This window comes from Lontra canadensis, unplaced genomic scaffold, assembly GCF_010015895.1.
Source record: "Lontra canadensis isolate GAN:19392208 unplaced genomic scaffold, GSC_riverotter_1.0 scaffold15, whole genome shotgun sequence".
In the NCBI taxonomy this organism is placed as follows: Eukaryota; Metazoa; Chordata; class Mammalia; order Carnivora; family Mustelidae; genus Lontra; species Lontra canadensis.
Window position 1 is genome coordinate 24,274,368 of NW_022631009.1, and position 25,952 is coordinate 24,300,319.

A 25,952-nucleotide genomic window follows, 5' to 3' on the forward strand; every position below is an offset into this window, starting at 1 on the left:
AAAAATCCTTATTTCTTTTTAAATATCAAATGAGAACCACTGATGAAAGTATATAGCACAGAGCTTATCACTGGGAAGCTCAACTAGTATAACTAGTTTTTAAAAATGTCATATCCCCCCTTAAAAAGATGTTATTTAATTGAGAGGGGGAGAGAGAGAGTAAGCGTGAGTGCGGGAGGGGAGAGGGAGAGGGAGAAGCAGACTGAGCAGGGAGCCCCACCCGGGACTCAATCCCAGGACCCCGAGATCACTACCTGAGCCGAAGGTAGATACTTAACCGAATGAACCGCCCAGGCACCGCATAGTATCCCCTTTGTGAATGCTCAATACAATTTCGGTAATATACTTTACATTAGTACAGATTTTGTTAATACCGTTTTGGTCACGATCCTGATAATGCCGAAGGACAGACAGTAAAGCAGCAGGGTTAACAAAAAAAAAAAGCTTTCAAGTCAGCCAGACCTAAAGTCAAATTAAGGTTCTAGCTCTGGACAGCCATCTAGCTTACCTTAAGGAAGTTATTTTCTCATCATGGGTAAATTTGCAGTTTTAAAGATGAAATGTTTGGGATATGAAGCCATTAACATTGTGACTGACATTCCTCAATATTCACTTCACTCTCCGTGACCCCGAAGGAAAGGTATTTCCTAGCTGGACTGGCCCACTGAGTGTGGCTGTTCCACAGGCAGACCATGGCCTCCAAGGGGGAGGAAGGGAGGAGGAGGGCCTGCTTCCTGCCCCCTGGTGGCTGAAGGGCAGCCTGCAGGCTCAGTGCAGCTAAAACCACAGGCCCTCTGGGACTCCGACTTGACAGAGAGCGCGCGCATCACAATGGGTCTGGGCTGCTGGGGACAGAGGTGGTGCCCCTGGCAGGATCTGAGCAGCATCAAGGTGCCCTCGCCCCCCAGCAACGTCTCATCGTCTGTGAGCTACGTACACCCAACCTAAAAATCCGCTTTCTCGTCAAGTAAACAGCTCCTGTTGTTTGCAAACAAGGACCCTAACCAGTATACTTCTGTAAAACTAAAGAACAGTGCCATAAAATTATTTTAATATCTGTTTCTCCATGACTGAATATACAATGATAATGGAAGTAACGTATTCTTCTGCTGTAAAGATGGGTGGAATATGTCAAAATCCACCTGCTGAATTTTCTTTAAGTAGTCCTCCAGGGCAACCTGGAAAACGAGAGTAATAGTCATGAGGTCACAGAATGATTAAGGTTTTTAAAGAAATTAAAGAAAAGGTCTAAGTATTACGGTTATTTTAGTTTCCCTGAGATGGTCTTCCATGTACTAAGAATTTAAATGAGAATTTTGAAAGGGAGAGAGAAAATAAAGACATCTAAGAAGTTTCTATTAGACCAGTAAAACAGGACCAAAGAGCTAATACTAGAAATAACAACTCAATTCTGGTCATAACTTACAGAATGTAAATTTATTATAATTTATGTTTTACACAAAATATGTAAAATATTACAGAAACTATTGTTTGTCAGGTGTTATTACTAGGTTCTGTAGAAAACAGAAAGTGTGTTTTAATCAAGGACACTGAATGCCACCACCACCGCCCCCTCCCTGCCTGCACAAATGCATTGTGCCATGAGGACAAGCTTAAGTTGTTTGTTAAAAAAATTATTTTGTGGAAAAGTTTAATGGGTCTCTATGTTCTTGTTAGAAAACAATCTGCAACCTGGGAGAACCACCACAGGTTCCCTATAAATGTCACCCCATGCTTCCCCCATTACACAAAACATTAAGCTTTCGTGGGGGTGGGGGAGCAGGATGGAAAACAGCAGCAATGGGCCATCCTATTTATTTTATGGTTTTCAGTTTTTATTAATCTGTACATTTTAAGTTTATTGCAATAACTTGATTGAACGGAGAAGCCACTTAGTTTTGCACTGCACAATCCTGAGACAACTCCTGCCTTCTCAGTCCATGTGCACAGCTCCCCCTAGTGTCTGCAGGACAAGCTGGGTGATCCCACAGAAGCGCCGCTGGGGATTCGCGAGAAAATACAGATGAGCCAGAAGACGACAAAAGGGATTGTATTTTCTCCCAGACTCTTTTCCGACACACAGACAGACAGGTCTACGTACAAATTGAGCATCTATGTTTTAAACCCTAAACTTATAGATATGTACAACAGGAGACATGTGCACAGCTGCTCTGTGTCGTAGTAGCAAAAAACCTGCAATCCAGGTCTTTGACAAAAAAAAAAAAAAAAAAAAGGCACTATTCACACAGTGAAATGTGTGACCTAGACAGAAACAGGTATGACCCATTTTTATAAAGCTCAAAACCAAAAAACTAAACAACATGTTGGTTAGGAATATATAAAACGGGGAAGAGCCCTTTCGGAATAAAAGCCACAGAATAATAAACTCAAAATTCAGAGAGCTGTCTGGAGGAGGCAGGCAGAGGCAGGGGGATGAGATGGGGGAAAGAACACAACTGTGGTTTGATGGTGACCTTCTCGCTCCTGGATTGAGTAGTGAGCTCATGCGTGTCTGTGGCGTTATGCTTCGTAATGTGCACACATACGTGGATAAACCACATTCATTTGTAGGTGTCAAATATTAAAATTTTTTGAAGAGAATGAAAGAAAAAACTTTGAAGATATTTTAGTGTACTTTCACATGTTTTCTCTTTTTTTTTGGAAAAAAGAGCTCAAGTTATTCATAATGTTCTGTAACGTTAAGTGACCAATAGTTAATATTTTGTGATCAACCTTCCATCTCTAAGAATTCTACGTTCATTTGAATAGTTTATAATATCTAATTATAAGGAACAGTTAATGAACTTGAGGTACCAGCACATGATAGAATATTATATAGCCATTAAATAGTATATTTATAAATTTTTTTTCAAAGGTTTTATTTATTTATTGGACAGACAGAGATCACAGGTAGGCAGAGAGGCAGCCAGAGAGAGGAAGGGAAGCAGGCTCCCCGCTGAGCAGAGAGCCCGACTCGGGGGCTCGATCCCAGGACCCTGAGATCATGACCTGAGCCGAAGGCAGAGGCTTTAACCCACTGAGCCACCCAGGCGCCCGTGTATTTATAAATATTTTTAACAGTGTGGCTAGATGCTTGATAAGTAGGACAATGTCATATAAAGTGTGATTTCAACTATACACAAAAATTCATTTAAAAAAAGCAAAGAACAGAATAAGCAGCGGTTATGTCCGGGTCTCAGCATTACAGGGGAGTGTTCTCTTCTTCTCATTTTTTTTTTTTAAATATTGTCCAAATCTCTGTTCAGAGAATGTAGTTTTTATAATTAGAAGAAAATTCCATTAAAATACAGATGAGGGACACCTGGGTGGCTCAGTTGGTTAATCATCTGCCTTCGGCTCAGGTCATGATTACAGGGTCCTGGGATTGAGTCCCACGTCAGGCTCCTTGATCAGTGGGGAACCTGCTTCTCCCTCTGCCTGCTGTTCCCCCTGTTCATGCTCTCTCCCTCTCTCTCTGACAATTAAATAAATCTTGAAAAAAAAAAAATACAGATGAAATCTGACCTCAAAATCAGAGCTCCACTGGACATTCACAAACTAGGATTTGACCCAAAGGAAAGTCTGGGTAATGGTGTACACAAACACACACACCTTATAGACCTATGCAGTCTGGTGACTCCCCTCACATGCCCCAGAATCACAGTCATGGCTGTCACCAAAAGCAGAATGTAATGAACAAAACCCACCAGAAGGGAGGGAAGCAAAACAAAAATCCCATGCTAAAGAACTGCACTGGGAACCTTACAAAATAGAAAAAGAGATCATACACATCTGTTTCACTAATTAAACAGCCTTCTCTGTGAATCTACTTACCGTCTGAAGAAAAGCAGGAAATGCTTTCACAGGAACACTTTTGTGGAAGGACCTAGCCTACAAAGGAGGACAAAAGGAAACTGGTTTCAAATGTAGATATTTCTGGAAATAAACACTCTGCCTCTGAAAGTGATCACAAAGCAACACTAGAAGTTTAACAACATGGCTATGGCCTCTTTGAAAGGCAAGAAAATAGCTCTCTTGCCAATTGAAATTAATTTCTTAAGCCTAAAGGATTTGGGAAAAAGTACTTTAATAAGAATCCCATTCTTCCTTGAGGATTGGCTTTGGCCTTTTCCAGCTGCCTTATAACATCTTACCACTTTGGCCCCCTAGCTCTCTAGTGAGGGGTGGTCTCGCATTCAGGAGACCCGGCACGGCCCTAGCTTAGATCGTGGGCATCTCCCGGTTACAGGAATTTAAGAGCCTCCTAAGTGATCTGCCTGCCTGCATTCTCAACCTCTCATCAGTTCATACAGTTTGCCAAATGAACTTCCTTAGTCACTGTTTTATTTTTACGTTTATCTTAACTCCCTGATACACCAAGTCTTATGTCTTCATTTTGGAGTTCCGAGGCCTCCACACTTGGCTCTGACCTCACCTATCCCACCTGGCTCACCAGGACCCCTGACTACGAAGCCGTGACCCACTCACGTGGAGCCCATGATCCTGCGCTCACCAAGCCCACTCCTGTCTACAGGTCTTCGTTTATATTGTCAGACATCGCCTCTACTCCCTGACATCTTTCCCCCGCATTCTGGTTTTACCCTCACCTGTCTATTAAAATGGCTCTTTTCAAGATCATTCACAATTTACTTAAACCACCATACCCATCTTTTCAACCTCTCTACGGCATGCAAAATTTTAATACTCCCCTTTCTTAGAATTTTCTCCTCCCTCAGTTTCCAAGAGATTGATTCTTAGTGCACCTACTTCTTTGGTCACTAATTCCTTCTCCTTCCAAATAAATGGTCCTTACTCCTTCAACCTGAGAGGCAGAGGTGGGCCTCGGGGTCTGCCCCTGGTCCTCATGTCTAGATGTACATTGTCCTTGGACAATACCATCCACACTTAGAGCTTTAACCATAGGCTTTCTATATGGATGACTCCCAAATCTCTATTTCTAGCTCTGGCCTTCCTTCAAAGTCACAATCCAGCAGTCTTTAATATCCCCTCTCCCTGAATATTCTTGAATCCCCTTAAATTCAGTGATGACCAACAGGTGGTCCAGAGGCTACTAATCAGCACCGGCAAGCCACTGCTTTCACGGTAGTCTCTGAATGGCATCATCACTACCTAAACTTGAATTCTGCAGCCTTCCCTCTCCCCGATCCTGCCACAACCCAGTCTGTCATTGAGTCTAGTTGATTCCACCTCTGTTGTGTGTGTATAAATCGGTATACACATCTACCATCTCTAAGTCAGATCCTCTTTCTCTCTGTCCTCAATAAGCCTCCTAACTGATCTCCCACTTCCCAGATTCGTTTCAAACACTGCTGGCCAGGTTCTCTCATGTCCAGCACTACTGTCCCTGCTCTACTTGATGGTGACAATGAGGAAACATGTCACTTATGATATGCCAGGCACAGTTATAAAGTCTTTATACATGCTAACCCCATTTATCCAAATCACAGCCCTTTGAGTTAGGTACTAATACGACCTTCTTTCCCAGAGGAGGAAACTGAGGCACAGGGGTTAAGATCATGTGATTAGTAAATTGCAGGGCTAGGACTGAAAGTCCCCATTCCAGAGTCTGCACTCCCATCTCCCATCCTCCAGTGCCTATCAAAAGCCTCCCAAACTCCATGCTCTTTCTTCAGCCTACCTTCCAAACCTGTTTTCCAGGGTCCTAGTTCACATAACCTGCAAACTAGTAGTTTTCAAACATGGCTGTTTAAAATCATTTGGAAATTTTAATTCCTGGCCTCATCCCAGATTTACTGTATCTCCAGGGTGTGCGGCCTGGGAATCTGTTATCTTTCAGGTGCCTTAAGTGTCCATCAACTGGAACTATTCAGGTTCCAACACAGGGCTTTCCTGCTTTTATGATTCTGTTGTGTTCTCAGATCTTACCTAAAACTCTGCTAATTTTAAGTAATTTCTCATCTAAAGTTCCATGTATTTTATTTATATCTCTGTCATGGCAGATAATTGTGCTTCAGGAAATTTTTTTAAAAAAAATTAAGATGTACTATTTGCCTTCAGAAAGCTTACAATCTGGCTACCTATTTACTATTTCACAAATATTTACTGAGTGCCTATAATGTACCAGGCACTTCAGATGAAGCAATAAGATTAGAACCAAACAAAGTCACTTACATTCTGTGAGGTGGGAAGGCATTAAAGAAACTTTTAGTATGTCAGGCAGTGAAAAGTGCTAAGCCAGGTAAAGGGACTGAGGGTGATGGAATGGGAGGATGTTATTTTAGATATGGTGGCCAGGAAAGATCTTTCTGATAAGGTCATATTTAATACTGACTATGGGGTTGGGGGGTGAAGGAGTTGAAGGGTGAAGAGCATCTTCCAGGCAGATAAACAACAAGAACAAAGGCCCTGAGATTTGCGGGTAAATGACAAGTGTTTAGGATCTACTGAAGCTCAAAAAAAAAAAAAAAAAAAAAAAAAAAAAAGCAGAGGTGGGAGGTGGTTCACAGGAAGGACCAGGAAGAAATAACATCATGAGAATCAAAGAAATAGAAATTTCAACCAAGTTTTCAGGAGCCACTAAAATAAAGGAATAGTTTCAGGAGAATCAGGAAGGAATAGCATTACTGGAATGAAGGACATAGTTTCAAGAAGGCAGGGGGCTGCTGGCTGGCTCGGTCAGTGGAACGTGAGAGTCTCGATCTCGGGGTTGTGAATTCAATCCCCACATTGGGTGCAGAGATAACTTAAGGATAAAATCTTAAAAAAAAAAAAAAAGGAGGGGCAGGGGAGTCAACAAAAGACAAATCACAGTGTGAGAAAACATGAAGAATGAACCTTTAGGAAACACCAAAAGTGGTATGCAGGAGAAATCAGGAACCAGTTTAGGAGCCAAGTCAGAGAACCAAGGGGAAAAGATAGCAGAAAGTTTCAAGGAGAAAAAAATGTTGTGTGGTGCCAAAAGCAGGAAGAGTTAAAATGAATGAGAATTTTCAGTGCCCATTAAATGTGGCAATAGGATTATTTAGTAGGGCTTACTACTAGGAGGAAAGTGAATGATGGCACGGTGAACAGTGCCACAGTGATGCTGGCGTTGAGGGAACCATGGATGTAAACCACTTACTCACAAAAGTTTTACTGGGAGAGGAAAATGAGCCATGGAAGGGTCCACAGGCTGCCCAGAAAGGGGGTGAATTATCACGCCAGCTGTGGATGCTGAGGACATGAGCTCCCGGGAAAGGAGCCATCAGCCCTGGCAAGGCAGAGACACACCCTGCCCCCTGAGAACGAGAGCTGGCAGACGCACAAAGCAGACAGGAGCTCAGCAAGGAAGGATGGGTTCAGCCACTGAGAGGGAGAAAGGGGGACCGTAAAAAGCAAGAGCGAGTTCACAACAGGCCCTGAGATAAATCTACTGGGATTTCAGCGAGAAACAGAATAAAGGCTGGGGACAACAACCAGTCCGTAAGAACGGCCATATCTAGACATGGTCATCTCTTACCTGGTTTGGCCGAGAGGCTACTTACATGCTTCAGGTGCAAGTGTGCCTGACTGGCAATGTCATATATCACATCTCTCACATTTTTATCTTGGTTCTTCCGTAGAAAATCCTCTTGGGAAACACCATGCTGGGTGGGAAAGTACATATCACATTAGGAATCTAAAGGCAGACTTTAACTTAGTTCAAGAAAAACAGGTGGTGGGGCGCCTGGGTGGCTCAGTGGGTTAAAGCCTCTGCCTTCGGCTCAGGTCATGATCTCAGGGTCCTGGGATCGAGCCCCACATCGGGCTCTCTGTTCCACGGGAAGCCTGCTTCCTCCTCTCTTTCTCTGCCTGCCTCTCTGCCTAGTTGTGATCTCTGTCAAATAAATAAATAAAAATCTTAAAAAAAAAAAAGAAAAGAAAAAGAAAAACAGGTGGTAGAGAGTGTGTTCAGTATAATGCCTATTCTGTTTTGAAAATGTATGTATATGCACGTGTGTGTATACAGACACACATACACACACACACTCCTAGAAGAATATGCAACAAGATGTTAGTTCACCACCGTTGCAGGTAGAACAAAATTTACAAGCAAGAAAACAAACACATGGATCCATCATGGACCAAACTGCCTGACTGATAAAATTCTGACTTGCTAACCAGAGCCAAAAAGCAATCAGCATTCGTTTCAAAGCGGTTACTTGAATAGATGAAGCAAAGAACCAAGAGGCCATAGCCCTCCCCAAGTTCCCAAGGTAAATCATGAGAGGAAGCAAGTAACGGTCTTACCAGCATACAAATATCCATGGGAAGGAACACCCTTCTTCTGCTTCCATGATAGGGCGTTGCTCTCAAGCAAGTCACAATGCCCTGGGCTTTTCCAATGTGACTCGCGGCATGGTCTGCATGAAGGTCCTTTACACCTACGAATTCAGAAATTAAGCAACAGGGTTGCTCTTTACTCCTTAAATGCACAACAACTCAATAGAAGCAGCTTGGAGAAACCACCTACACATGGAAAAGCAGGTGTTGATCCTATGTTTTATATCTGAAAAACAGTACTTATTTGAGCAAAACTGGGCATGAGAACAAGCTGACTGTTTACCACTGAACAGGTTTCCGAATCTCAACTTTTAAATAAAAGAGTCTTCGTTGGACTATAGCACACAGAGAACACATTTGGAATTTTAATCAGCTTTCTTGGAAAAACATTTCAAGTCTTCCATTTCTTCTTTTCAATGCCATTTCCATATGACCTCATTTTAAGTATACACTTGACAAACATTCTGCTCTTTGCTCCCTCCTTTCATTGTGTTGGCAAACATGTCCCTGGGTGTACAGGCCGAAGAGGCCTGGGAATCTCAATAGGGACTTGTGTTATTCCTTTAGGGTGACAGAAAGATATACGACATTCTTCAAAAGAGAGGCTATTTCTTTGGTTGAAATAATTTCCTCATTACAAGAAGACTTCACCAACTTAAAGTCAGATGAGAAGTATCTAAATTCATTCTATTTATTTTTAAGAGGAAAGAAAAAATATCTCATAAAAACTTTGAGAAATGCAGTTTTATATTTTCTACTCTTTTTTTTTTTTTTTTTTTTTTTAAACGTGGGGAAGTATTATCCACAGGGAAGGAAGAGTCAGGCCCCAGGCCTTTCAAATTGCAGGGGACACTTAAAAAAGAAAAATCATCTGCAATTACCAGAGTATTAATTACAGCATTCCCATGAGGTAGCTAAAGTACTTTTATGAGAGCTTGAGTATTTTGATTAGTCTGTACTCCAAAGAAAGCTACATATTCCCCCTCTTCGGGGAATAAAAGAAAAAAAGAAAAAACTGTTCATTTACCGGTGGTACAAAGAAAAACTTCAGTGTTACACTGACCAGACTGTCAAATTATGAAAAAGTCAAGTCTGAAGGGTATTTTCTTTGAAAAAGAGAATATAAAAATAGAAAAAAGACTCACCCAATATTTCTAGTGTTAAGTAAAGAAGAGCGCTCTGTGTGTTTTCAGCGTAATTTTCCAATTCCTGGATATTACGATATGCTTGGTCATCCAAATTTTTTTCCTATAGTCAAGCAAAATGGAAATAAAGTTTGATGAATTGTTAATGTATTTTTTTAGAAAAAAAATTATATTAAGATTTTACTTATTTATTTGAGAGAGAGAGAGAGTATAAGTAGGCAGAGTGGCAGGCAGAAGGAGAGGGAGAAGCATGCTCTCTGCTGAGCAGGCAGCCCGATGTGGGCTCAATCCCAGGACCTCGGGATCATGACCTGAGCTGAAGGCAGACACTTAACCAACTGAGTCACTCAGGTGGCCCCAAATTGTCAATATTTTATAAAGAAAAGGTACCTTTTTTTGCCTTAAAGAACTAAAAAAGAACTTTAAAAATTGTATATTATTTAGTAAACAATAAGATTAAAATAAAATTAAAATATTAAAGTCCTACACATTCAATACTTACAAATCACCCCCCAAAATAATACCTTGGGAATAATGTCAATGCACCAATCACCATAGCCATGTGGTTAGCTTAATTTTTAATTACTTTGAAAGCCCAAGGAATACTGAGAAACAAACTTAACTGAGTTCTCATTAAGCACTTTAGACATTATCTTCTTAAACCTAAAAACCTCCTCCCAAAAGATAGGGGATTAATGCTTTTTCCATGTTGCAGATAAAGAAACTGAGTCACAAATATATTATGCAATATGCCCAAGGTCACATAGCTAGTAAATGGTGGGGTTAGGATTCAAACGCATACATTTTAACTGCCAAGTCTGTATTATTAATAAAAAAGATGCCTAGAAAAGGAAAGGAGATCATAACCAGATCCCACCACAAAGAAACCATGTTCAATAAAGTAACAGGGATGATTATGTTACCTGATCACACTATATTCCAGAAACAGAAAAATGTAAATCTCAGAGCAAGAACATCTGGCTGCTGCTTTTATAATATTATATTTACAAATACTCTATTGCTAAGGAAATACACCCTCCCCTCCTGTTTTTTGTTGTTTGTTTGTTTGTTTGTTTGTTTCAGAAGAAAATGGCACCAGCAATTATCCCAGGGGGAAAAACTTATGTCTAGTCCAATCTTTTACATTTTTTAAAAGTTGAGACTTAATTCACATACCATAAAATATACCCTTTTCAAATGTACAATTCAGTGGTTTTAGTACCTTCACAAAGTTGTGCAACTATCACAGAGATCTAATCCCAGAATGTTTTCCCTACCTCAAAAAGAAACCCTGTATCCACTAAGCAGTTACTTCCCATTTCCCCCTTCCCTCATCCCCCAGCAAACCACTCATTTACTTTCTGTCTCCATGGATTTGTTTGTTCTGGACATTTAATAAAAATGCAATGATACATGGGGCGCCTGGGTGGCTCAGTTGGTTAAGCGTCTCCTTCGGCTCATGTCATGATCTCAGGTTTCTGGGACGGAGCCCCGCACGAGGCTCCCCACTCTGTGGGGAGTCTGCTTCTCCCTCTGCCTGTCCGTCCTGCTTGTACACACACTGTCTCTCCCTCTCAAACAAATAAATAAAATCCTTAAAAAAATTGCCGGGATGTGATACATAGTTTTTTGTATCTGGCTTCTTTCAGTTAGTAGATTTAAGGTTCATCTGTGTTGGAGCCATGTATCAGTACCTGATTCTTTTTAACTAAAGAAATTATTAAGAATATTCCATTGTATGGATAAAAACATTATGTTTTTATTCATTCATTGACAGGCTTTTTCCCACTTTTGGACTGTTAGGAATAATGCTATGAACATTCACGTGCAAGTTTTGTACGCACACACGTTTTCATTTCTCTTGAGTATAAATACAGGAGTGAACTGCTGGGTCAATGGTAACTCTATGTCTAACTTTCTGAAGAACCGCCAAACTGTTCTTCCAAAGCGGCTGCACCATTTCCCATTCCCATGAGCAATGCATGAAGGTCTCTAATTTCTCTACATCCTCACCAACACTCGTTACTGTTCATCTCTTTTATTACAGCATCCTAATGAGTGTAAAGGCATCATTTATTCTGGTTTTGATTTGCATTTCCCTAATGAAAAGATGCTGACATCTTTTAGCTGCTTATTAGTCATTTGTAGATCTTCCTCGCAGAAATGTTTACTCAGATCCTTTGCCCAAGTTTAAACTGGGTTATTGGTCTTTTTATTGTTGAGTTATAAGAGTTCTTCACATACCCTAGATACTTGTTCCTTATCAAATATGTAACTTGCAAATACCTTCTCCCATTCCATGGGCTGCCTTTTCACTTTCTTGAAATTTTTAATTTTGTTAAAGTCAAATGACCTGGGTTTTTTTTTTTTCTTTTATTGCTTAGGCTTCTAGTATCGTATCGAAGAAATCACTGCCTAACCTGAAGTCCCAAAGATTTATGCCAATGTTTTTTCCTAAGTGTTTTAGTTTCAACTCTTGCATGTAGGCGTTTGAACTATTTGGAGTTAGTTTCTGTACATGGTGTTAAATAGACATCCAAACTCATTCTTTTACATGTGGATATCCAGTTGTCCTGGCATTATTTATTGCAATGGTTATTCTTTCCCCATTGGACTGTCTTCACACCCCTGTGAAAAAAAATCAATTAACTATAAATATATGGGTTTATTTATGGGCTCTCAATTCTATGCCATTGATCTATATGTCTATGTCACGCCATTACCCCAGAATCTGATTATTAACTTTGGAGCTAACTTTCTTCTTTTTCAAGGTTGTTTTAGTGATTCTGGGTCTCTTGCATTTCCATGTGGATTTCAGGATGAGCTAGTCAATTTCTGCCAAAAGGCAGCTGGAATCTTTATAGGGGCTGCATTGAATCTAAAGATCAATGTGGGAGACTGATTCCAGTCTTTTAACCATCCCTCCCTACAAATGCCAAATGTCATTTTCCATTAAACCAAAAAGTTATCTCTGTCTTGAATTCTCTGTCTTTACCTCATAAAAACAGAAAACACCTTTGGGGCTTGGGTGGCTTAGTCGGTTAGGCCTCTGACTCTGTTTTGGCTCAGGTCATAATCTCATGATCTTAGGGTCTCTTAGCCCCACCCCCCCAAACACACACACTCCACACTCAGTGGGGAATCTACTTGAGATTCTCTTGCTTTTCCTCTGCGTTCCCCCCTCAAATGCACTTGTGCATGTGCTCTCTAAGATAAATAAATCTTAAAAAAACAAACAAAACAGAAAACACGGGAAAAACAGATCTTTTTAGTGCCAATTAATGCTGTAGGCCAGCTGAGCAATTTTTTTTTTAAATGCTGAATAATTATCTCCCATTTTGGCTTACGTTATAATTACTATAGCCTATGGATATTAAGGGGTTGTATCCAAATAAACTAAACATATTTTCATGTCAACAGTATGTGATAAATATCAGGCTGATGAGGACACTGAGCCAACAATGTGTCAGAAAGATTACATAAGTTAGCCCAGGACAGAGAGCAATTTGCATGCTTCATTGGACCTAGAACTCAGTTCTTAGAATCCAGTGTAGTACTCCATTCTGTGGAACCATCAGACTTTCCTTATTCCCTCTACTATCTGGACAGAGATCCAAATACTGGGTGTACATAAAGGTATGTGCATGACTACTTAAGTCTGGATGGTATTAAGGAACTATCTGTCATTTTTTAAGGTATGATCATTTATTGTGGGTACATTTCCTGAAAGCACTTTTTTTAAAAGATTTTATTTATTTATTTGACAGAGAGAGAGAGATCACAGGTAGGCAGAGAGGCAGGCAGAGGGGGAGGAGGAAGCAAGCTCCCTGCTGAGCAAAGAGCCCGATGCAGGGCTCGATCCCAGGACCCTGAGATCATGACCTGAGCCCAAGGCAGAGGCTTAACCCACTGAGCCACCCAGGCGCCCCAGAAAGCATTTTTTTAATCTTTTCAAGATACACATATATTTGCAGATTAACTAATATGCTATCTGGGATTGACTTTACAATAATCCCTAGAGTTTAATGAGAGGAGTTGGTAGAATATAGATGAAACAAGAGTGGACATGTGTTCCTAGCTAAAGCTGGGTTACAAATACATGAAAGTATATTATATTCTTCTCTCTACTTTTGTATAAGTCTGAACATTTCCATTTAAAAAAAAATTAAAAACCACAAAACAGAGGCACACATACGCCTCTGCCTGGTGTTTCTGTCTGCCTGTCTGACTCAAGACATGGAGGCAGGGGGCCGAGGTGGGTGGCAGGCAGTGAGGGAGAACGGACAGAAGGGCACAGTCCTCTAAAAGTTGCCTTCCTCCAAAATATAACACACATATTGAAACATTTCCTCCCTGAGGAATTAGTTTACAGATTAAAAAGGAAGAAAACACTTAAGACTTGAGCAATTTCAACTTACTCTTTCATCAATGATTTTCATAAGCCATCTTTTGGTCAGATTATGTCTTTTGACAGCCTAAAAAAACAACAGTGCTGTAAATTTTTAGAAAGTACTAGAAATGACTTCAGCAGACCTGAATAAAATAAACATACCAATTAGGAAGTGGAGATGCAACATGGGGGGGTTAAGGGGGTAGGAGAAGAATAAATGAAACAAGATGGGATCGGGAGGGAGACAAACCATAAGTGACTCTTAATCTCACAAAACAAACTGAGGGTTGCTGGGGGGAGGAGGGTTGGGAGTAGGGGGTGGGGTTATGGACATTGGGGAGGGTATGTGCTATGGGGAGTGCTGTGAAATGTGTAAACCTGGCGATTCACAGACCTGTACCCCTGGGGATAAAAATACATCATATGTTTATTAAAATAAATAAATAAATAAACATACCAAGTACAAAACTAGGTAAGGAAACATTTGTAATAACTCATCACCAGATAAACAGCCATATAAAAGAAATATCAGGGGAAAAGAAACTGTCCCTAGAAAACATTTCAAAACATTTCCAAGAACAGATGATACATCCAGAACATTTCCACTAGACTTTTTTTCTTATGCTATTAGTAATTTAACAATTGCACTTTCAAAACAAAAACAAAACATGAATTAAATATGAGCTTCTGTTACATGATGCGTCTTGACTTCTATGCTTCTTTATCTCATGTAAACTTTTTTCCATAGGATGAAAATCCCTACTTAGTGAAAATAACCACTTCTCCAAATATGGAAAGTATAACTAAAGGTCTAAAGAAAATAATCCACAGGGCACAGTGTTATCTTAGCAAACAAAGACACTCAGTAGGAAAAAGCACATCTAGTGCTTAGATCATGGTCTCCAGGCCCAACCCTCCCAAAGGAAACGAGGCTCTTGGAGAAATGTGTGATTCCAGAGTTGGGGCAGGGGAGATTCAAGGTGATCCTAGAATATTTTACTGTGCTGGAAATAGAAAGTGTCCCCCAAAGTATGGGGTACACATCAAAAGGACACAGGAGCCAGTCTAAAAGGGGTCCTACTGTCCAAATCTGGGCCAGCTTGAACACCAAAATAATTAAATATAGTAATGAATTATAAACTATGGAAAAAATAATTAATGAGTTTGTAGCAATAATTAATAAACAAATGAATAAACAAACACAGGAGGTTGAGGGCTCTTTCTTATGGTAGAATGTGAAGTGCCAACCAGTAATGTTGACGGCGTGCTAGAGTCTGGAAATTATCATTCTGCAATTGTCACAAGACTGAATCAGACAAGAACCATCCACGAATGCTAAGTTTAGGAAGAAACTGAGGAGGAGCAGGATACATGCATCGTCTGAAAGTCAGTTACTCTGTAAGAGGAATTATAATTATAGATTGGGAAAAACAGGCAACACCTTGACCATGTGATGAAAATTAACAATGCCAATAAAGGACAGACGGACAAAGTGTGCCTCCAGACATGACACCCTGAGAAGAATATGTCACCTTTGCAGTATTATGGCCAAACACCCATAAACCAAAAACATTACGGAAACCTAATACTGCTTTGTTTTTACGTGTCTAAGTGGAGTGAGGCATGTCTGATCTTTGCAACCACCATCAAGCACCATTCCTGGTACATAAAGTACTCAAGAAATATTTAACCTCTGAAAGTCAGATTCCTGTTTACTCAAGGCTAAACCCATACTGGCTGCAGTTCCTTGACCACAAAATATAATTCTTCTGTCTAATTCTGGAGGAAATCAGAGAGCAAGGTAAAAAACAGGTATTTAATATGAAGCAGAAAATCTGCTGAATAAAGTATCAACAATTTTGGAAACAGAAGCCAAATAGAATAAAAACTTTGGCTATAAATTCAAACTGCAACTAACATTAATACAGAGAAATGAAAGAGTCCATATGAAACACGTATGGAATTACAGCTATGCAACTATTTTGTACCCTTAAAGCACCAATGAATCACTGTGGCAGAAAAGTGCTCTCTGAACAACACACTGTCACTCTTTCCTATCCCATCTTCCAAAAGAACCTGACCCTCCCCAAAGAACCAATGGAAAGTTTTACTGGACAGTAGTCCAATAAGCATATGCTCCAGCAAGATGGGGAGGGGGAGAGGACATGAATGGGGACAACTGCTCTGCACACTCCCTGCTTCTTTCAAATATTCACATTAACCTCAACACTGATCATATCAGAAAGCTGGCCAACAGCAATCATCCAAAATTAAGCAGCTGTTAAAACTGGACAAATTGGTATGCGTGTAAACATTCTACAATTCAGATACGTCTTCTGTTTTTTTTTTAAGAGAGGCCAAGAACAAGATCAATTTGTGTTGAGGGAAGCTCTGGTCTTCCACGCTAATTCCAGGCAAAGGCCAGGACCTTCGATGCAAGTCTTAGCAGGAACCCCCACTGCAGTGATGTTTGCGTGTAAAATCATTGTTTTTCTGGGCTTTCGAGAAACTTTTCTTTAAACGGAGGCACCAAGGTTGAGGTTCTTAAAGTGAGATGAACAGAGGTAAACAACTAATCTAATACTCACAGCTTCCCATCCACTCTTTCTTCTCAGTCCCCGGTTGGGGGGGCCTGGCTTTCCATCCTTAATGGGGCTCTGTGAAGTCAATCGGGGGCCCAGGAACGGGGCCTGCCTCTGTTGGTGCGCAGACCTGAGAAGAGGTGCACCCCTGTCAGGTCTGTTCAGTGGTTCCGTCACAGAACCTATCTTTCCCCACTCATGACACTACAGTAGGGACACAGATCAGTAACAAAAGACACCTAATTCCCTTCCTTCAGTCATGGTGTAGCATATTTCCAGACTCTACAGGGCTGCTCATGAATGAAGAATCCATGTGAAACTATTCGCTAGATACTTCTAACTATCCAAAGAATTCTCTAGCCCATAGGTTTCCATTCTCTAATACTTCAAATTCATCAGTGAATATGCAACTCTATCAGACTCAACAAGGCAGTTTTATATTTGGGTCGAGACAATGGTGAGGGCAAGTCTCCCTTCACCAAAGATCAGTGTGTGTTTTTCGACAACCCACAGTATGGACTGGAGCACTAGAAAAAGGAGCTCCTGGGCAGACAACTATTAACCTGCCACTGCTTCAAAATCTGTGGGGTTTAATTTCTACAGCGAATATGTGGAAAATAAATATATAATCGATAACACAAAGAGACCAGATTCCTCTTTTCTCCTTTAACTCACTGAAGATCTGTGCAAATTATTAGCAGATGATTTTAACTTCCTCTGTCAAAGCTAGCAGAACTCTGAACATTACATGAGCCTAAGATTATTTTCAGGATAGATTCCCTATCACCACTAGCCGAATTGTATGCATCAAAAGGTATGCTCAAAAAAAAAAAAAAAAAAAAGTATGCTCAAATAACACTTAAAAATTAAAAGTAGCATTTTGTTTTTGTTTTTTACCTTCCATAGCTCGAGGGCCACAGGCTGCTGGGGTGGGTTGTCACAGTATATGTCGTCCACTGTTTTTTTCCAAAACTCCATTCTCATCAATCCAATTGTTTTCTCAGAGACAGAGTCCTTAACCTATAAACAGCGTTCAAATATCTTAATAAATGCACTCTTCACAGTCTCAAAATCAGTATCTGTGACTGCATAATCACAGAATTCAGCCAAAAACTAAGTTTAATTCTATACATTTGTTTTAATTTTTCCTTGAAACTATATATAAATTAAATTGTTGTCATTAAGAGTTTCCTAAGTAAAACCTGCAAATTACTTCCAATTATTTTCAAGGTTTGCATTCCAAAATAGGAAATATTCTCCTAGAAATAAATTGCAGGGGCGCCTGGGTGGCTCAGTGGGTTAAAGCCTCTGCCTTCGGCTCAGGTCATGATCCCAGGGTCCTGGGATCGAGCCCCACATCGGGCTCTCTGCTCAATGGGGAACCTGCTTCCTCCTCTCTCTCTGCTGCCTCTGTGCCTACTTGTGATCTCTGTCTGTCAAATAAATAAAATTAAAAAAAAAAAAAAAGAAAGAAAGAAAGAAATTGCAAGAAAAAAACATATTCCGGTGGGGAACATTAAGATTAAAAGAAATTTGATAGAGGAACCAGTTGCTGTATGTGGAGTTTATCTGAATCCTGATTTGAAGAGAAAGAAACAACTGGGAAAAATCTGAATACTGGATGTTTAATGATATTAAGGAATTCTTAAATTTTTAATGTATGACAATGGTGTTATAGTTACTTTTTAATGAGTTATCATCTGGAGATACGTACTGTAATATTTATAGATGAAAAAATTTATCTGAGACTTATTTCAAAATAACAGAGGTGAGGAGGGGATAGGTGCAGATAGAGATGAAAAATCAAGATTGGCCATAAATTAGTAACTGGTGGAGCTGGGTGATGGGTTTATGGGAGTTTATTATACTATTCTGTCTAATTCTACATATGTTCAAAACTTTCCATAATAGAAAAGTGTTTTAAAATAAGTGGAAGAGAAGAAAAACAATCTTCATTGGATTAGTGAGGATAAAATTATTTCCAAGTCTGGCAATAAACCTAGGAAGCAGAACCAGGGGCTTTCTACATTAAAGCAGGGAAGGAAGTAACACGTATCAAATGTCCAGGAGTGCCAGCCTTTGGCTAAATGCTGTCCCAGAGATTATGTGATCACAGTCCTCACCACAAACCCGCACAAACATACCCATTTACAAAGAGAGAAATTGTGGCTTTAAAAAGTGTAGTTTATCTCATGCTCTGCATGCTCAGAGCTCTTATAATAAAACGAGAAGGGTATGCAAAAGACTATGCTAGAGGGGAGCAGTTGACTACAAAGGGGCACATGAGGGAATTTTGGGGGGTTGACTGTTCTTTTTTCATGATGGTGGTGAATGCATGACTCTATGCATGTCTGAAAACCTATAGAACTGTATACCACAAAAAGAGAATTTTATTATATGTACATTTAAATAAACTCATTCATTCACTCACTAAGTAATTTCTCTCTCTCTCTCTCTTTTTTCTTGAGAGCGCACGCATGCAAGTGGGGAAGGGGCAGAGGGGGAAGGAGAGAGAAAATCTTAAGCAGCTCCACGCTGCGAGGCGCCCTACCCAGGGGCTCAATCCTACAACCCTGATACCATGACAAACATTAAGTGTGTTAGCTAGTTTATGTTTGGAATTGAATTGGTAAGCCTAAATAGTGGGACAAAGAAATCACCAGCAGAGACCTTATGCACATCTAACATATAAGTTATAACTGTATTTCTTTATGGTTCAGCATTAAACACATTATATCACCATTTTTGCAAATATTTTTTAAGGTATTTTAATACCAGCCTGAGCCAGTTCCACATTGAAGGCCCTCAGTGCAAAAGCAGAGCTTCTGGATTGTGCAGGGAGTAGCAGGGAGCATAAATAGCCTTCATAATCTCGTTTCCTATAACAAACAGGCAAAAAAAGACAAGTCACTTTTCACTTTCTAAATTGTACACACAAAAAATGCTGACTAGAAGTAACTGGGAAAAAAAAAGAGGTTTCAATTCAAACTAGGCCTGAAATTTCTTATATTTTATACTTGTTTCTTTAAAATTACAAAAAAAGTAATTGCCCCCAATCCCAGATCAGTTAAAAAGAAATAATCTCCATTAATTTATTAGGATTTACATAGTATTTATAATTTTTATTGTTTCAGAATCACTTTTAATAAGAATTCAAATGACCTACTGAGGTAGAAATCAAGAAAGTAATACCAGCAAATATTGGTATGAACTCACAGTTTTTAATACACAGATAGGACATAAAAACAGAAATATGGAGCATGTGGGTTTGTGTGCCTGGGTGTACACTTAGGTTTCCCAGCAGCATCTGCTGACAGAACCTAGGAGCAATGATACTCCCCACATGCCCAGTATCAGAGAACACACCTAACACCTAGATCTTTGGTTTCTAAATATCATTCTTCACTAGAAGAAACTAGGGCTCATTGGAGGAGGGACAAAGTCCATGGTGGGGGCAGGGAAAATACAAGATAAGCCAGAAATATCTTCTTGGACAGAAAGTAATTAAATATTCAGAGCGGAGGGACTTTTCAAAATGACAAAGACCCTGACATTCTCACTGACAAAGCCTGGGACAATCTGAGCATCAAAAACAAAAAATAAAAACAAAAACAATGAGAGTAACAGAATGTAACAGAATGCCATAAGCCCATACCAATATAAAAGAATGGATGACTAGGAAGAGAAGGAAAAACTTGACAATAGTACAATGCCAAATTGTACTATTTGATAATTCTGATATATCTAGAAGACATGCTGAAAATTTTTTAAATAAGCATTTGATAACTATCAAAGTAACAATTCAGTCAAAAATCATCAATAAATGTCTTAAAATGTTAAATGGGTGAAAGTTTGACAGAAACAGAATGTTGATATATCCTGTGTGAAGTATCTCTTCACAAAATACACAAAAATACAAAAAATACTAATTAACATTCTTATGAACTAAATTTACAGGGGAGAAACCCAAAAGATATCTTTTCAACCAAGTAATAAAAGGTTTGCACCACAGAAATAGGATACTCAACATTATGTACTTCCTGAAACGTGACTGAGAAAAACACAGCGTCACCTCTGTGATATTCCTGCCAAAAATGTATAAATCACAAGTAAACATTAAATAAACCCAAGTGAGAAAAATTCTACATAGTAACTGGCCTGTTCTCTTCAAAAACTGTCAAGGTCATGAAAGATAAGGAAAGACTGAGAAATTGTTCAAGGCTGGAGAAGACTGAAGAGATTTGACAACTAAATGTAGCATATGATCCTGGATGTATGAAAGTCATAATTGAAAAACCAGTAAAATTTGAATGGAGTCTGTGGATCCAGTGGTAATACTGGATTGATTTTAACGTCCTGATTTTGATGGTTGTACTATAGTTACATGAAAGAGGACCCTTGTCAGGCTCTGCACCTGGTAGGAAGACTGCTTGAGAATCTCTCTCTCCCTCTCCCGCTGCCTCTCTCCCACTCACACACATGCTCTCTCTCTCTCTAGCTTGCTCACTCTAAAATAAATAAATAAATAAATAAATCTTAAAAAAAAATACACACCAACATATTAAGGGGAGGTAATGGGGCATCATGTCTACATCTTTTTCTCAAATGGATCAGAATGTTAACAATGAGGGAATTTGGATGAAGAGTATATTGGAACTCTGTGTACTATCTCTGTAATTTCTATATCAATTTGAAATTACTTCAAGATATAAAGTTTAAAATAATATCCTTATTGGGACGCCTGGGTGGCTTAGTTGGTTGGGCGGCTGCCTTCGGCTCAGGTCATGATCCCAGCGTCCTGGGATCGAGTCCCACATCGGGCTCCTTGCTCGGCGGGGAGCCTGCTTCTCCCTCTGCCTCTGCCTGCCACTCTGCCTGCCTGTGCTTGCTCTCTCTCTGACAAATAAATAAATAAAATCTTAAAAAAATTAATAATATCCTTATTATATACATCATAGGATGACTGCCTATCAACAAGGCTACTTCACTATAATATATTGGAACTTTATTATACCATTATTTCCTATAAAACAGTAATCTAAATAAAGGGGGTCCAACCTCCTTCTATGGAGTTTAGTTACTGAAATTCAGACTACTCCCACATTTCAATGGTTCACTTTTTTTTCAATTTAATTTTCTTTTTTGAGACAGAGAAAAAGCATGTGAGCAGGAGGGAGGGGCAGAGGGAAAGAGAGGGAAAGAGAGGCGCCACGTTCAGTGCAGAGCCCAATAGGGGACTTGATTTCACCACCCTGAGGTCACCACCTGAGCTGAAATCAGGAGTTGTACACTCAACTGACTGAGTCACCCAGGGGCTCCTCAACTGGTTCACATTTTGTTGTGTGCCTAACAGAGAAGTTAAACCTCTTCTAGCCACACCCTTCACAATTTCCTCCAACTTCCACATAGACAAAAGGAAGCAATAATGACAAGTAACGGTGCTATCACAAAATAGCTCTACTAAAAAAATTTCACCATAAGTGGCTACAGCTGCAAAATTGACAGTGTGGGCAAAACAGCTCTATAATTTATACTTTTACATACATACAGATATATTTTAAAATTTAATTTTAATATAAAAAGTCTCTGAACTTCAAAATTGTTTAAAACACTAGGATGTTAATATGAAACAGTGAGAAAATAGTGACTTGGAATCAAGACCACAATCTTAATTTCCATTCAAGTAGTTGACAGAAATGATACCTGCCATATCTATTTCTTAATTTGCAAAGTGAGGCTTGATAACTGACCTGTTTCATATCTCCTAAAAATAATATGTGAAGTTCTTCAGGTTTCTTATAGCGAAATGAAAAAATGAAGACATACTAGTATGGTAACAACCTTTGGGAAATAAGATATTCTACACAGAAAAGGATTTCCCTGTAAGGTTTCTTTTTTTTTTTTCTTTCTCTTTTTTTTTGGGGGGGGGGGGTTGGAAATTTTTCTAAACAATATTACCAACTTCTTTATACTGAGTAAGGTACACTGAATATTTAATAATTTCTTCATCACTCAGGATCACTGTTATAAATACTGATTATTGGCAGACAAGGGTATCTTAAGTAGCCAAACAAGGTCCAGTTATTGGAGAACTATTCCAGATAGTGAGAAATTCCATACTATGATGGTTTTATACAGCAACGGGGCCAAGAACCTTTCATTTTCATTCATTCATTGTAACATTTATCCAGTGCCCACTATGCGACAGCACAGTGCTAGACGCTGAAGATAGGTATAGACTTCAGGTCTGGTAGAGAGAGGCAGACATATGAAAGATAAGCATATCTGGTGTTAGGACGGTTGTACTAGTTCTAGTTCCATAGACCTGTGCCATCAAGTCACAAAAAGGTGGTTCCCCAGTGAGGCTGTAGGAGAATGAACAGTACACTTTCAGATATCACCACTAACACCTCCTTACCTCCTTATAGCACGAATCCCAAGGCCTAAGGCAGCCTTGGGGTTCCTCAAAATGATACCCCCAAGAAACCTATGTAAATTAGGTTTGAGATATTCCCAAGAGCCTAGCCTCCTAGCAGAGCTCTGGCTGGCTAACCTGAACTTCTGGCCTGGTATCTTTTTCAGTATTTGGAGGCCTTACATAACATACATGCCCATAACAACCCTGCCCAGATCATTTGAGAGGTCAAATCCTGGAAAGATTAATGGTCAGTCAGAAGCTAGAAATTGTAATCGTTCTTTCAAGTTTTTGTTTTTATTTAAAAACTACTACTGTGCATGTTATGTGCCAGCATTTTTATATACATCATTGCATTTAACCCTCATAACCAAGCTATAAAGTAGTAGAAATTTACAAATGAGGAAATAGCTGAATCTTAATGTGAGTAACTTTCTCAAATGATGGACCTAGGATTAATAAACTCAGACGAGGGGCGCCTGGGTGGCTCAGTGGGTTAAACCCTCTGCCTTCAGCTCGGGTCATGATCTCGGGGTCCTGGGATCGAGCCCCGCGTTGGGCTCTCTGCTCAGCAGGAAGCCTGCTTCCCCCTCTCTCTCTGCCTGCCTCTCTGTCTACCTGTGATTTCTGTCAAATAAATAAATAAAATCTTTAAAAAAAATAAAAATTGAAAAAAAAAAAAAACCTCAGACAAGGTCTACCTGTAAAAAAATCCAAGCTTTTTAATCACTAGAGTCAAAGGTGTCCATCCCACTCAAATACCTGTATGGACAGATTAAGTATCTGCCCATTTGTAACTACATATTTGAGAAAACTGTCATGTGATAACCATAGACTATTACTGGAAGAAGAGTATGATCATTATATATACATATATATAAACACACACTAGTGTATATACACAGTGTGTGTATATATATATATACACACACACTATATATGTAGAAATAGATATACTACATGTATGTAGTAATATATATGTAATGTATGTGTAATATATGACTACATGTATGTAGTATATCTATTTCTACATATATATTGTGTGTATATATATATACACAGTGTATATATACTAGTATATATGTAGTAATATATATCTAATATATTACTACATATATGTGGTGATATATATTATATGTAATATAGTGATTGTACTATTACTTATACGTAATAATACATAAGAAATTAGGAAGAGTGAAGGTGCCTGGGTGGCTCAGTCGTTTAAGTGTCTGCCTTCGGCTCGGGTCATGATTCTGGAGTCCTGGGACCAAGCCCCACATCAGGCTCCCTGCTCAGCAGGGAGTCTGCTTCTCCCTCTCCCTCTGCGCCTCACCCCCTCATGCTCTTTCTCTCGTTCACTCTCTCTCTCTCTCAAAGAAAATAAAATCTTAAAAAGAAAAAAGAAGTTAGGAAGAGTGAGTATTCACCTCCGGATAGGGAAGTTAGGATACTACAAGTGTCAAAAATTGGACTGGAAAAGTGGATATGGGTGGTAAACATTTTGGCAACTTGTGTCTTTTTATCATGAAAAAATGATTAACTTTAAAATATATAAAAATGAATACAACTTTTTGGCAGTTTTGGCTTTTACAAGTTCTTATTGCTCTGATTTCCACAACTGTTATCTTGTTTCAGTTATAAGTAATAAATAGAGTGGGACAGGAACGTTATTTTTAAAAGTGATTAAAAACAAAATTCTGAAATGCATGGGAATTCTGTTGTGTTATGCAACCTTTTGCTAAAATGAAATTCAAAAACACTGGATTTATTAGCCTAGTCAAATCCAAGGTAGTTTAGTTATTCTAGCACTTCTCAGAAGTTAAAACCAGGTACATTGAGCATTTCACCACTGTTTTAAATTAAAGGCAGCAGGAGGGCAGCAGGTTCTAAGCCATTGGTCTTTGCAGTCATGCCCAATTCCAAGGCAGGAGCCTGCCCAGATCCCCTGGGTCACCTGGTGACCTGATTCACCTAACTCGACTCCACACATGATTAACAGCAGCTGCCATGTGCCAAGCCTTTCAGGTGTTATCAGGGTGAACAAAACTGTCACCAGGCCCTGACTTGATGAGACTATTCTACTGAATCTCAGGCAAATCCCCTAATCTCTCGAAACCTTCGTATCCTCATCCATTACATATGATAATAATGGCCTATATTGTACTCACTGGGCCCTTGCTTTGTGCCGGGCATTGTTCTAAATGCTTTAATCCTCAAAACCCTCAATGGTAAGGTCTACATTTTTGCGTCAATAATTTGTAACGAAGATAAGTAAATTACTTGTACTTTGCATAGTGCCTGACACGTAAGAGCTCACTTAGCTAAAAGTCGTCTGTCAAATTTTTAAGAAGGTGTGCATGCAGTACGTTTAGGTAAAAATTAAGTTTCAGTCAAGGTGACAGACGAAGGAGTTTTGCCACAATTCTGTGACCGCCGTGAAAGTTCCCGTGGCCTCACTCCCCGCCAACCCGAGCGCAGGAAGGCAATGCGGTCCGCTCGCCCGGGCCAGCCCCGAGTCCCGCCGCGCCCGCCCGGGCCCCCTCGGGCAGCCCCCCGACCGCCCCCCGGGGCAAGCCGGGCTCGCTCACCGCAGCAGCTCCATGCAGTAGCGGTCGGAGCCCAAGACGCCCGCTCCGCTGGCCGCGGCCACGCTCCGCGCGGACCCCACGAGCCCCGGGAGCCGCCGGGCTCGCGCCCACAGGCTCCGGGGCAGTCGGCGGCGGCACAGGCAGGCAACGCCGAGCCGCAGCGGGCCGCAGGCGGAGCGCAGCACGGAGGCCGCCATGACACCGACGCCGCGCGCCCTTCGACCCCGCCACGCCCCCGCAGGTCCACGAGCCCGCCTCTCAGCGGCGGCCGGGAGGCCCGGGGACGCAGCTCGGAGCGGAGCCAGGTGTCGCTGTGGTCCTCTGCATCTGGGCCGCCACCGCGCTCTTCTGCCCTGTGGGTTCCAGAAAACCCGCTCCGAAATCCGGTGGACTCCGCCCCGGCTCTCCGCCTTCCTTCCAGGTCCTTCTGAAAATGTATTTATCGAGGTAGGAGGATAGAGAATATGGTATTGGACAGTTTACTAGCTTAACTTACAACTTTTAAGTATTTGTCACATGATATGTGAGCTTTCTTTGGTCTTAGACCCG

At 40.2% G+C, this 25,952-nt stretch overlaps 1 protein-coding gene across 4 annotated transcripts; it reads right to left on the minus strand.

Moving 5' to 3' along the window:
* Positions 1-1,029: 1,029 nt before the first annotated feature.
* On the minus strand, positions 1,030-25,609 carry NDUFAF6 (NADH:ubiquinone oxidoreductase complex assembly factor 6). Of its 4 annotated transcripts, none has more exons than XM_032858666.1 (9): positions 25,404-25,609; positions 19,180-19,279; positions 17,298-17,420; positions 13,847-13,903; positions 9,429-9,531; positions 8,251-8,384; positions 7,506-7,607; positions 3,835-3,891; positions 1,030-1,178 (listed from the first exon to the last, which is right to left on the minus strand). In XM_032858666.1, the coding sequence occupies exons 1-9, from the start codon at positions 25,598-25,600 to the stop codon at positions 1,050-1,052; spliced, it is 1,002 nt and encodes a 333-aa protein (XP_032714557.1). In that variant the 5' UTR covers positions 25,601-25,609; the 3' UTR covers positions 1,030-1,049. The 4 variants fall into 4 exon arrangements, with proteins under 4 accessions (XP_032714557.1, XP_032714559.1, XP_032714558.1 ...); XM_032858668.1 differs by having other exon boundaries at positions 19,176-19,279; positions 25,404-25,516; XM_032858667.1 differs by lacking the exon at positions 13,847-13,903.
* Between the last annotated feature and the right edge of the window lie 343 nt (positions 25,610-25,952).